The 13,943-nt window shown below is 42.2% G+C and overlaps 1 protein-coding gene across 1 annotated transcript in view; it reads left to right on the top strand.

Moving 5' to 3' along the window:
- Positions 1–980: 980 nt before the first annotated feature.
- Positions 981–13,943, top strand: part of T265_05839 (hypothetical protein) — a gene marked incomplete at both ends in the record, with an annotated part of 18,808 nt that continues 5,845 nt past the window's right edge. Inside the window, 4 exons of the mRNA XM_009170960.1 lie at positions 981–1,372; positions 6,207–6,531; positions 10,897–11,036; positions 13,020–13,206. Coding sequence (XP_009169224.1) covers positions 981–1,372; positions 6,207–6,531; positions 10,897–11,036; positions 13,020–13,206 — 1,044 coding nt within the window. The remainder of the gene's footprint in view (positions 1,373–6,206; positions 6,532–10,896; positions 11,037–13,019; positions 13,207–13,943) is intronic.

Below are 13,943 nucleotides of genomic sequence, written 5' to 3'. Positions count from 1 at the left end.
ACTCACTAACAATTGTTCTCTTTAAAATAGTTCGTCGTTGGCCCAGGTCAGCGAATAAACAATAATCCAATTATGTCGGTCCAGAGGTCTTCTTCTGAACAGTTCCCACACATAATAGATTCCGAAGATGTCTGAAATGTTTTGGTACCAGAGTTAATACATGAGACTCGCGAATGACCGCTGCAAGCGCGAGCGAAATCAGAAGAGAAAGTCGAAGCACGTGACTACGCTTGTATTTTATGAAATTGTACAAGTGAACGTTTTTGTAGTTTTTCGTATTCAAACAAAAAACTATTATGCAATTGATGAAATACGTAGTATTATAATTGAAGTAAAAGAAACGTGTAGAACGCCACATTGTTACTTATGCTCTGTTTGAACAAAGCTTGGCAAACAGGTTTTTTACTGTGAGGGGATATTGTAAGAAAATTTTCGAGCTCAGAGCACACACATTCATCAGACAAAATTTCTCGTCATTTCGGGTAGTAGGTGCGTGGAATGACCATCCTCCGAAGGTTGTTCACGCTCCTTCTAGAACCCAGTTTAAAGCACTATTTGACATTTATTTATGCGAATCCTCGCGCCGGCATGCATACTGCCTTGCGCTGATAACTTAAAGAGCAGTGCTACACCCTTTTTTCACTTGTGCCTTTCAGATGAATGACAGCCACCGACGGACAAGTACAAAACGACCCGGGAACCTTGGGCAATAGCCCCACCCTGTATACCAATCCGTGAATCCACGGTGATTGTGTGCTTGGTGCCCGGCCAATGATAAGGGCGGTTAAATTATTTGCTTTCGGCCATTGACTGGAAAGTGCAGGCATCATCGAACATGTTCCCGTCCGATTTTACTAGTTAGCTTCCCTATACTCGTGTACAAATTTTCCAGGCCTATTGAACTGTACACTTGGTCAATGAACCGATCCGTTGACTGTTGCTATGGTATTTAGTGTGGCGTTTTCAACTGAGTGCACGAAATGGATCTTGATAAGTGCAAATATTATCTGAAAGGTGCGCCTGAAATTCACAGTAGTATTAACTACATTACAGCTGAAACAATTTTGGATGAATCCAATCAACACTTAGTGTGCGAGTCAGCTGAGCCCGATGACCTGGGTTATTTAGAGGAAGAGGCAAATTTTCAGGACATCATTACAGAAACTCTTCGACGTAGAAGTGGTGATTCGACTGACGTAAGATTAAACTTAAAGATTAATAATGAACCAAAGATACTAGAGCATGGTATTGATGCCATTTACACTGCCGAAGTTTACGGACGTGTTGATGAGTTCATCCGACATTATCTTTTGAGCAACTCTTTTTTCGAAACGCTCAATTCCTTTCAAGTAGAATGGTGCGTTGTATTTGTGTTCATATGTCGATGAGGTTCACGAAGTTGCATAAAGGACAAATTCAACAGGAGGCTCTGTTGGAAGTACCAGATATATACCAAGAGAACAGGAGGTTGAGGGAAGAACTGCTTCGTTTGAGGAAAGAATCAGAAGAAAGTCACAATTCTTATCAGTAAAAAAATGACTTTTCTAAACGTTTTGGAAAAAGGGAACTTTCGGAAAAAGCCAAGTGTTACAAGTCTGAACGAGACTACCATATCGGTAAACTTCGCCGGTTGCTGAAAGAAAGGGACATGTTATTGAATGATCTGAAGCAGTAAGTCAATATTCTCTGAGGAGCATCCCCTACATATGACAACGGAAGATTCTTTCTTGGAGTGGGTTAGATTTGATATCTGAAAGGTGCAAGATGGACGGATTTGAACCGAGAAGGCGGGACTATTTTTACCGTATTAGGTGACACAAAACCTTTGAGGCTGCAACAAAGTAGTTATATCAGATATATCATATAAACATGTAAGTTAACATGGGCGTCTCAAACCAACGGAAGGCACAACAAATGCACTCATGTCAGATTTCCAGTACCAACATTAATAGCTCAAAGTTAAAACCGTTGTAATAGTGCAACTTGTAAATTTACTGACGTTTATATCACTGAATTTGAGAACTGTGCGAGGTAATACCTCCAATCTAATGTTCGGCCGACCTCGGATCTGATAGGTTTTCATGCCAAATTAAATATCCGCACTTACTTCAATGTTGTCTGGCTTGTCTTAATTCAATCAATTCATTTACCATCTATAAACCGCATTCCATAGGCACATTGGTTCCAGTGGCTGCAATTTTGATAGGTGCATGAGTGCGGAAAACAGAACCATGCTTTAGAGACGGTGGCAAGTTCAGTTAGTTTGGAAACTGGGTAGCTATGCATTGAAGGTGACAGCTTTGATGCAAGAGCGCCAGTGACAGCGCGATTGGGTCATTTATGCAATGCTCGTTAAACAGTGGCGCTGATTTCCCTTTGAATAAATGATTTATTGATCTTACGTCAATGGAAAAAGACTTACCGCTAAAGAAGCCGAGTCTCCACTAGCTGGCAGTTTACATCCACAGTCTCTTTAAAACGAGAACAGAAACGATTGAGCGTTTTCATTTTAGAACGTTCCCTAGTTCTAATTGTTTTCCCGAGAACCATCAGCCCTCTCGATAAACACAACCACAATAGGTTTTTCGTGCCTTTCAATCTTTGGTGGAAAATCGCACTCCAAATGTACATGGTCACTGATATTTTATATAAAGGAAAACGGTATGGGTGTCGTAATCATAGAACGGCCAAGGAGGTGGTACATAATAAAGTTGCCCTGATACACGGTATGCCAAAATAAATGATATTGGTTGGACGGAACATGGGAAGAATCGGCTTAAAGTAATTGGGGTTGACGTAATTTTAAACAGTAATTCATGCCTCAAAGCTTACCATAACTACAAAGGCCAGGGTGCTTCAGCCTTGAATATTATCTTTGGCATTCTGTAGACTCTAAGAAAGTCACGCGAACGACAGGCTCCTACAGAACTCCAAATAAGATTTCTATACGATGAAAGTCCGCCAAAGGTCTAACATATGCGGCAGGAACACCCCACACATATTGATTAAGAAAGAATTAACTCAACTGAATGCCTAAATCTGGCATATTCCCTTCAACAAAAAAATTACGCGATGGAATTCTTGACCTTAGAGTTGTAAATAATAGTGCGAATAAACTCACTAATACGTACAAATGACTACGTGCCTCAGGGAGGAAGAACGTTTTCAGCAACTCAAGGGAGTGTTGATGATTACATAACACGCAGGCCGTTTGTACTGGCTAGTCGGTGAGATTTCTCTCCAGTTGCTAGAATACGAAACGTTAAATAGTTTTTACGATTAGCTTTTCCTCATGATGAACACTTCAACCGAACATCCTAGTGCAGATAAGCGGGAAGTCTGTCAGAGACCAACCAAAAATGGCTTGCTTTGCTAACTACCGTTTAAAAATTATGTATTTCTGGTAATTCAGAAGATCGGTGGCACAATTTTATGAAAATATACTGCGATATCTCGAATATCGTGCTAACTGAAACATAAGGCGGCCTGTGTGCAGCACATCAAATTGTAGAATATCATAAACGAGAGATTCAGTTGAGTCTCTGGTGAAAGCCAAATTGATTTGCAAATCAGTGTATTTCTCAAAAATAGTGCAATTTTGGTTCAAGTAGAACACAAGCTTGAGGAAAACTCAGGGACTGCGTCTGCGTGTTGAGCCTCACAAGTTTGAGGGAAACTCAGGGACTGCGTCTCCCTGTTGAGCCTCAAGAAGGGCAAAACAGGTCGTCAGCTGTCGAGTGGTTTTCAGCAAACTTATAGGTAGTTTATGAAGGCTCAAGACCTGTTTGCTTAAAAAGCAATTTCAACACACCGCAAATACAAAGTTTTCCGGGTCTTAAAGTTTTGTGTGCTAACTCGGCAACTACGAGGATTTCCTATGTATATTCACTGGCCCAATTCAGACGATGGAAAACCCGCAGTAATATGAATGAATTTTCAATAAGCACGGAAGATGTGGAAGTACTCTTAAGAGTCTCTTATTTTTGCTTGTCTTCCATGGAGGACACTAAAATCCGTGAAGTTTGCGTCCACGTAACGGAAGGATAGTCCATGACGTCATCATCGACGTTAGTCTCACCAAATGAGAATCATAATTAAGGAATTAGTCTGACTTTCTCCCTGCGAGCAGTACCATGAATGCGCCGGTTTCATCACTATTTTCATCGTTCTAGAGTGAGGTCGGGTGATGAAGGATACTCTGAGCGTCAGCAGACTTCCCAGTCAGACGAAAGTTGTAGACTCAACTGCCATGACAATGAAGCTGCATCCGGTGAGCAAGTGGAAGTGATTGCTCAACCCCAAATGGTGTCATCACATAGCCCTGAGCCTTTCCTGTAGTTTGCTTTTTAATCAGGTAACCAAGTTTCTGACGAAATGAAACTTTTAGGTCATCTTATTCTTTAGCCACTGTCTTCTTGAATTCGCTGAAACCGACCAATTTTATCCCAGATCTGGAGGACCTAAAATGCCTGTAACATTTGCACAGGCTTTTTTCATAAACTATGCATGTTTCTGGGAATGATGGGGAGATCGGTAGAAGAGGAGACAAATAATATTTTGCGGAATTGCTAATGTTTACGGAATACTGACCTCGAAGTTTTGTTTTAGTCACGAATATGGTAGACAAGATGCCAGTGTGAGGAAATGGTGACCACTGGCTCCTTCACTTGGGAAAGAAGCATGCCTCCCCGACTGAGACAGATAAGGTTGCAATTCCTACAAGATTATAATAGTCTTTCCGGACTGGATCTTACAATTTATAGCAGTCATAGAAGGCACGGAGTGCCATACGATTTTAGAAACTTATAAGCAGTTTTTTCCAAACTAAACATTGATTCCCGGCTACTTATTGTAGCCTCTGTGAGGTCGTCAATTTGATGCACCCTAGGATTTCATCAGTTCCAAGAATTATTTGATATTTTATGAAATCTCAGAGAGCAGTTGTATATTTCTCATCGGAAACCTCTTCAATGGGTCCGAAATTTATTGCCTGTAGGATAAGACATTGGTACCTTATGAAATGCACGTAAAAGAAATTACTTGAAGTGCACTTTCACAAAAACGCGACACTATCCTAGTGCATCAAAAGAGGAAGCCAAAACGCCTACCCGCATTGCATGCCCTTAGTCACAACCAAGTTAGAGCGCGTGTCATCCATCGTCACTCTTCCAGCATATGCTGAACACATTCAACTAATCGTATATGGACAGGCAAGATACTGTTTGCTCATGAGCGATTCGCGCTGTTAACTCAAAGCTTCGACAAACAGCGACAGAATTTCCCAATAGAAGTCACATAGCTTTTCGTAGAAAAATGTATTTCGGGGAAAATTACGGAAACAGCTTTAATACGGTTACTATCTGTTTGAATCAGAGATTGACAAAATTACGAACTGTGATTGTGACCGTAGCTGGGACTGCCGGCGGGAAAGTTTCCCAGTTTCACACCAGGGAAATTTGTGCATAGAAGCAAGAGACACCTACACTGTGTTTGAACATCGGTGCACAAGAATATGCAGGGCAGTTTAGCCGCAAAAACCGAAAACGGCGAACTTCAACAAAGTCGTTGTATGTTAGGCGGGTAACTGGTACTCGACGAGTGGAAGACACCTGATGGGTGTAGGTTGTAAACCAACCAAATTACTCATGAGTAGCTGGAAAACGGACAAAAGAGCTTGGCACAGTTCCCAACTGTTCCACCCTTGGACAAGGCCGATGAAGAAGACAAATTTTGTTAGATGCAATAAATGATGGTTGACTGCATATAACCTGTATCACTAATTTCACTGGTCGAAGGTGATCTATTCGGTTCAACGAAAGAACTTTCCGCCCAAAATAGTTAATTGGAAACCAATGGTCCTGGGTAGCATCGAGATGCGGCGACTGGTCGCTTTGAGTAAAACGACATATAAATATTGTGTTCAGGACGTAGTTAGCAATTAGTTGGAGTCCTCCATATGTAGAATATGGTACAGGCATTACCTTGACATAAACTGCGTTCCTGTATGAACCAGAGTTTTTCCAATACATTTTGGAAAACTTTCACGTGACTGACAGCGGACAGACTTCTATTCAAGGTGTTCACTTTAGATAAGAGATCGATTAGTTAATTGCCCAGTACATGAGATATAGCTAAGAACGATACGTATGTTTTACGTGCGCTATAATCTTCAACATTATAAAATCTGATTGGTTGTCTCATTTCAGACTTCGCGCTCACTACGCCGAATATGAACCTATTTTTCGTCAACTACAACAAAAGTACGAGGCTGCCATGAGAGAGAAGAGCTTGAATCAAATCGAAAGAGATCGAGCTGTGGGGCACGCGGAAGAACTGCGATCCACGTTACTGTCTTTGCAACAGTTCGGTATAAACACTGCAGAAGGCACCGAGTTTGAAAAGATAAGTAAAAAATCAGTGTTGACTGGTGTCAATCCATCGACGAAGGCTAAATTATTGTCAGCAAAATTGACTGGTCAGAATGAAGAGAATAAGAAGGTTTCAGAAAACCTCCCGAAGATCATTTCTGGGGTGAGTTTAGTTCACTGACGAATGGGGCATCTTTAATTTGTACGCTTATAAATATAACATACAGATATCTATTCACTAATATAAAATATGTATGCGTAAATACGTATGAACGTCGCGGAAGAGGGATCACTCAAAACAAGAGTTATTGGAGCTTCGTAAAAGTATTTCCTGTCAGCCACAAACTGGGCTGCAACCGAGGAAACTACTCACAAGGTTGCTGAAAACCCTTCCAGAGCCAATGACCGGTTTTGACCTTCTTGGGACTCATCAGATAGGGGCAGTCCACGAGTTTCCGTCAACCTTATGTTCTATTTGAACATGGTCTGCAACCTACTTGATGATGGGTCGCTCTGGTCAGCGATCAAAACACATAGGTGGTCTTTCTTAAGAGGATTATGGTGAACAGTAACATGAAAGACCTAAAGCAAATTAAAATATTTTTTCACGGAAAAATTGTTTGAGACGCGACTAATTATGCAAGGTTTTGGGTGAGTAATTCTGGTTACTCGATGAAACCAAAGCTTGAGCAATACAGTGATGGGGTGGTAACAGTTTGAAGGAATTTTAAAAACGGTGATGTGGCTGGTGTGATCAAGCAAACAAAAGTTTACGTGAGCTACTGTGCTTCATCGATTCCACCACGCGGAAACGCATAGAGCATGTTAATAGTTTTGCGCATGGCAAGTGAATGTACACCGTTTGCGTATAAGTCAAGTAGAGCAACGGGTGACTAACTATGCGCTGGATTTTGCCGCCCAATAAGAACTGGTCTTATCATCGATTTCTGAGTGATGAGAGTTACTGATCGAAAGCGAGTGTTGCGATGGCATTCACAGCGAGCAATACTGACACCCAAGTGACTTTCCAGTGGGGATGAAAATCGCCGTCTGTGTTGTTACATGATAGTCAGATGAGACAACATTCTACAGTGCCTAGAGGGTCACAAAATCTGCGACGGACTTCGAATGCTGATGTTTCATCCCTTCCGGGTAATTCACTTCAGATTAACTTTACTATCATGTGTATAACGACACGACACGATAGATATGCCCATACTTGATCGATGAGGTGACTTCACAATTCTAGCGATTCCCAGAATAGGTGAAAAAGCTCCGCATTGATAAACTTCACGTGAACCGAAAACCCCGAGTGAAATACAGAACAGAATTGCGTACAAGATGCACTCTCTTAAAGCCAGTGAAATCAAAGGTGTGAAACGCTGGATTTCGTCACATAGGCTAGTACGGACTTCGGACCACATAACTGAATCTTTGGCTCGCGACCGCTTAATCTGTAAACAACAACATCCAAATTGATTCTGCGCCACGCATTTACAGACCGCGTACAAGGGCTTGGGAAAAAACCGATCAGTGAAACGTACACCGTTTTCGCTTCGATTGTGTTGTTGGTTAGTCGGCCAACTTTTAGGCTCCAGCCTGAAGAGGACCATTTGACTGACTCTAGACACACGGATTTTGCACTTGTCCTCTTTATTATTATATGGAAAGAAAATGCGTTTTTCGTTGCTGACCAGTTTTACTTCAGTTAGCTTATCATAATCGAGTGACAGTTGCAACCAACCAGTGGCAAATACAAGCTAACTTGAAAATGGCGACCAAATTTCTCATGTATCAGATTTTCAAAGGGAGAGGCCTAGTATATGATTGCCATCAGGTGTTCCGAAGAGCAGTGCCCAGTGTTGCGTTTACGTGAAAAGTTTGCAGTCCACAGAGTACCTTGATTTCCCATCATTGGATGACCGAATTGATATTCGGGACACTTTGGAATTGCTCCCGGAAAGTCTCTGAATAATCTTGGAACGGTCTTGTGTGACTTTGAGGGATCTCAAAGTGAAAATTTCATAGATACTCCAATGATCTACTCAAAGGAGTGGACCGAGTGATCTGCCAATCGATTAACTGTCTGGGCATAACATACCCATTCAGCTTCTGGACTGGATAACGAATGTGTGAATGGAACTGTGGCGCCTATGATCACTGTACAAGATGTTGGCAGTTTTGACAGCTGAAGATGATGACGATAATAATAAGATTTAGAATGTCGGAAGCTAATTTCATTTTTATAACCATCAGACTGCATATAAATAAGGGTAACAGTCATCCCTTACTGTAATGTCGATCCCGTAGTTGTGAGATGGCCTGCCAAATCAGGAAGCTTTAGCAACCTACAGTGCCCTTAATACTGACAGTATCCAATGTGCGTAGGAACACCAAGCTTCTCTGATACACGAGTAAGTATATTTCGATTAACTAACATTAGTTCTCAGAGCAGGGTGAATAGCAAAAAATCAATAATCTGTACTTCGTAATTCACAAGTTGACTGACTACCAAAAGCAAAACATCGTGAGAACGCTAGTTTTGGTGATATACATTTCAAGAAATACGATATTTCTATGATGGCTTGGAATTAGGAATCGGGCTTTTTGAAGTCCAATGATACAGCATTTAGACACGTTCCCATTCGTCTGTCCCACACGACACAGGGCATGTCGTACCGACCAGTCATTATGCGGAGTAGCTCGAACTTAAGGTGTTCGCAATTGCCCATTTAACGACCATCTAGACATCCTATAACCAGGTGTAAAGTAGAGGTGTAAGAGCAAGTGATGTGAAAAACTAATGTTGTGTGCAGAGGATGACACATTGGTCTACACCACACGTTGTACACGTCAAGGTCGTATTCACAGGGTTAGCTGGCAAAAGTACGATGGTGTTCAGAGAAAAACACTTCGAGAGTATAAGATTATTCTAAACTATGTTTCGATGAAATTGAGGCTGGAAAGCTGAATTCAGCGTAGTTCATTTCGGACGAACTGGTTGCAAATCAATCCCTAAATATGCCCCTGTGGCGTTTAATGGCCAATCATGGTTTGCTGCCCTCTGGTATGTAGGACAACTTCTGGGTCCATCACAGGTAAGGTTGTCTGATGCATTCATCTAGCCAAGGCAGGGCACCTTCATAGCCGGTTTTTAAATCTCCAGGTTAGTATGTGTACTTTGGGTGCTAGTCAGTCCGAAACGATCAGTGCAAACTAGACAGTGGTCGCTGAATTTATCTTAGTTATTTCGCCATACGATGTTATCTTTGCAACCTTCGCGATTCAGTTCCTTAGACCTTAGCTGTCAACCGGCAGGATAATAAACATCCGTTCGTCTAGTCACACACGTGACTTTTATTCATATGCAGTCTGACTATCTTCACAATGACCTTCAAATGACTGACATTTCGTAATGCGCTACTCGTAAGATTGCTGAAAATTCGTCGGCAACCTACGACCAGTTTCGCCCTTATTGAGGCTCATCAGGTAGGCGGAATCTCCGGGTTTCCGTCGAGCGTATGTTCTTCCTGAAACCAAATTGCACGAAATTAGCGAAATACATACATTAGCAAATAAATTGGATTCTTCGACAGACTCACCTGGGAACCAGCCGAATCCCTCGTTTGTGATGTTTCCAGGCAAGTGAATGTGCTGAACCAGGCCGCCTCATCTTTCAGTCGCTAAGATATTCGATATATCGCGATACATGTATATTCGTAATGCACTGCTCATTAGGTCGCTAAAAATTCGTCGACAGTCTACTACCGGTTTCGACTTTTTTGGGTTTCATCAGGTACACGCAGTCCCTGGGTTTCCGTCAACCTCATGTTCTACTTGAACCCAAGTTGCACAGGCTTCGACAAATACTCTCATTTGCACCAAGAAGAGCGAAATCGGTCGTAGGCTGTCGACTAGTTGTCAGCAGGCATATGAGTAGTGTATTACGTCTATACATGTATCGCGATACCTCGAATATCGCGCCAACTGAAACATGGGACGGCCCTTATGCAACGCATTCAGTTGAAGAATATCGTAAATGAGAGATTCAGTTGAGCCTACAGTGAAAATCAAACTGATTCGCAGATAAGTATGTTCAGTACGTTTTCAACATCTCTAAGAAAATCTGTCAGTGTGTAGTTGTCCATAATACCGGTCCTCAAGCTAATTCGAACGGGATCGAAGATAACAGAAGATCGTTTCTTGAATCGTTCCTATTTGATAATATATGTAACCACTGGACATTCAAGCATTCTCTCTGTGCGGTGTGCTATCGGTTGTCAAGGGTACATCAATTACTTCTTTCAGTTTCAGTGTATTTTACTGCATTATCAAGTAGGTTTTATCTTGAATTTTTCGTCCACTCACCGCTAAATTTGACCAAATAGTGGGTTGATCAATAATGTTGCTCAGGTGACCTGAAACGCAGTGAATGTTTGCCTTCATGGATTTTTTCAGAGGGCAAATTGATCGCCGTTCATTTGGCGTTTATTACCGTTATTCTGCATTGTTTTGGCTTCCGTTTAAGAGTGGCGTATCAGAAATTCCGAGGGACAAAGGGGTTAACCCACTGCTGCGAGTGGTCTCCCAATCCACCGCTTATGGCGTATGTCCGTCGAGCCGCAAACTGAACATCACAGTGAAAGGCCATGAGAAGGCTATCAGTAGGTAAGCATTGCCAGAATCACTGGGTTCCTCTTTGTTCTCATTCTAGGGTTCTACGGTGTAAATTATCCCTTGTGCCTAAACTCAAAATACTCTGTCCTTTTGTCGTTCGGCCTGCTAGATATTGGTCTAAGTTTCCATGCAAACCGGGATGGGATTTATGTGAATCTTGTACACCTTTAGATAGTCATTATCGGTCTTACCTGTGAATCCTTAAAAATTTCCAGCTTTATTCCAGGTTATGCAGCTATCGTTGAAACAAAGTAGCGACTTAACACAGTAGACTAATCATCTAAGTCTGAAAATATCTCCTTATTCCTCTCGTTACTTTCGGCATTTTTTCGGACTGCCGAAGCTGTGATTGCTTCTTATCGCGAACAGCACAAGTCCGACCGAAATCCTTCTCCCAGGAGGTGAATTAATTAATTAATTAAAGTCTGTCTTCTTGAGCCCCAATGTCGCGTTATGGTCTCTAGGATAATTTGACCGACACTGTTCCAGCTGTTTAACATTGATTCAGATCGTCAAAACGATGGGAACGATCGTTGCTGCAATGATGACAAAATTTTTGGTCTACTCGCCATTTTATTGTACTATTGATCTTTTCAGAAATACAACCGCTATCTACGTGCTTTACAAAGACGACTGACAGGTTTATGCTCTGATCTTTACGTCAGATTGCACACAGCATACAAAGGGGATATCGTCTGGTGTTTTATCTTGCATTCTCTGGTGTGTGCTAGGTAGCGATTACTCATTTAAGGCGACTCATCTGAATGGACTGAATTAGGTACAACACGAAGGTGTATGTCTCCATTCAGCACTGACAGCAGACGTTAAGCTGAAAATCTTTCGGATTCCACTAAGAACAAGAAGGTGTTACAAGAAGTGCGGGCCAGTTCTAAGTAAAGGTCAATAGCAACGGACACGGGGTCGACCAAGTATAACCGGATCATTTAGGCGCCTTCTCTTCGTTCATTCCTGATACACGTGACTTCATTGTCTAGGCTGTCTCTGTTCAAGGCCAAATCTCCGGGAAGTGTAACTTCAAAAACGAACGAGGAAAATGTGAGGTGTTCTGCTGGACCAAGACGAGTTTATTTGACAAATATTCCAGAACTGTGTCTACATGCTCTCTGCTGGGCGTCCAAGAAGTTTCGAGATCCTCAGTTCATCCAAGCTAGTTCAACATTTTTATTGATGCTCTATGATTGTTGACACATGGAAATATCCACCTGGAGCCATGGCTGACAGCTGAATATCAGATAAGAACCAGAAAATCGAACTACTTAAAAGGGGGGGAGAAACAGACGCGCGGCATCCCGACCTCTGCCTCTCGACTTCCCCTGTCCAGGCTTGGGCGACCTGACAGTATCCCAGCCCTCTTGCCTCATTCGTGTGGCATTGCAGCTAGGCACCGAAAGGGTGCTAAAGCTGCACCATTTTTTACGGCATCCCGTGCGTATTTTTAAGTTCTGCTGGTCAAAGATGGCCAGTGATGTACGAAATTGCCGACTCGTTGACAGATCCACGGACCTTGATGTGAAAACACATCCCTGCATTTCAGCAGGGATTAGGAACATAATATTCACAAAACCGGACGCAAGATTAATCAACTGATTCCTACAGAGGGAGATCTGAGAACAGCTATTTCCGTTCAATACATACGTTATCCCGTTTTTCGTCGATCATATCATCATCTTTCTTAAATATTTTGACACATTTGCATGCAGTTAGCACAAAACTTTCTGATCCGAACTGAGGAGTGGAGGTGAACCAGAAGTAGGTGGGTTTTTACGGTTGTTTTTCCCTCATTTTTGCTTTATTTCTTGGTAGTTGGCTTTTTATTTAACTGTAAAAATTGTTCGACGGTTTGTCGGCGGCTTGACATATTTAACCGTCAGCCTTACAGGTGAATTTTGTGTTCGCTTCGCGGCTCCCGAAATATCAGTAAAAAATGACTGTCCATTTCTCATTGGTTTTCAGCCTGTCAATTAATCCAAGCAAATCGCTAATTTGCTCGACGAGTGACGATAAACAATGGAAAATATGGCGCCTTCCAGAGCTAACTCTGTTGCTCACAACGAAAGCTCACAAGGATTGGATTTCTAGTTCAGACTTCAACCCTATGGAGAACATTCTGGCGACAGCCAGCGGAGACTCATCAATACGGGTAAGAATTGGGTGAAACTTGCGTGTTGTCTTGGTTACAAGGTTCTAGCGGACCAATAAACATATTAATTCGCATTTCCAGCTCAAACAGGAGACCCTCAGGTCACTGGATCCTTCATAAAAAAGGAAACCTGAGCGTTTGTGAGTGCAAACAACCTGCTGGTAGTCAACGAAACTAAGCCTTGTCGCGCCAAACCTAAAAGCAGGTGTAAGACTTACAAACTTTCCGTTTTTTGGTAGTTGTTCGCTGTAGTAACTTTGGAAACAGTCCCAACACAAAATAAAATTTAACGACTGTACAAAGGTTTATATAGTTCAAACAGCCAGGGGATCGCACACCAGAATCGGTGAGCATAAGCGTTCCATTAACAGACCACCGAGAAACATAAATGAAACATCATCATCATCGTCATCATCATTATTGTCAGCTGTAATAACTGCGTACTCGTCGTACAGTGGTTGTAGCTGCCGCAGTTTCGTTCACCCATGAAAACCAAGCGATAGTCAAAGATTCGGCAATAGCAGGGCATGCAATAGACACTAGGAATAGGATAGATTTAGAAACTGTTGACATCCTGAGACGGGGTTTACGATTCACACCACAGCGACTGGTGGCCCAGGCGGTTGAAATCGCCAAGCATCCCAGCGTGAATAGAATAGAGGGGGTAGAACTTGCAAACGTGTGGAGAGCGGTTTTAGATCAGCCGAGATGACACGAGGCAGTGTGCAGTTATCAGC

This window comes from Opisthorchis viverrini (assembly GCF_000715545.1).
Source record: "Opisthorchis viverrini unplaced genomic scaffold opera_v5_117, whole genome shotgun sequence".
NCBI lineage: Eukaryota > Metazoa > Platyhelminthes > Trematoda > Opisthorchiida > Opisthorchiidae > Opisthorchis > Opisthorchis viverrini.
The sequence above is the reverse complement of the archived record's forward strand: the minus strand, read 5'-3'. Positions and strand labels throughout refer to the sequence as shown.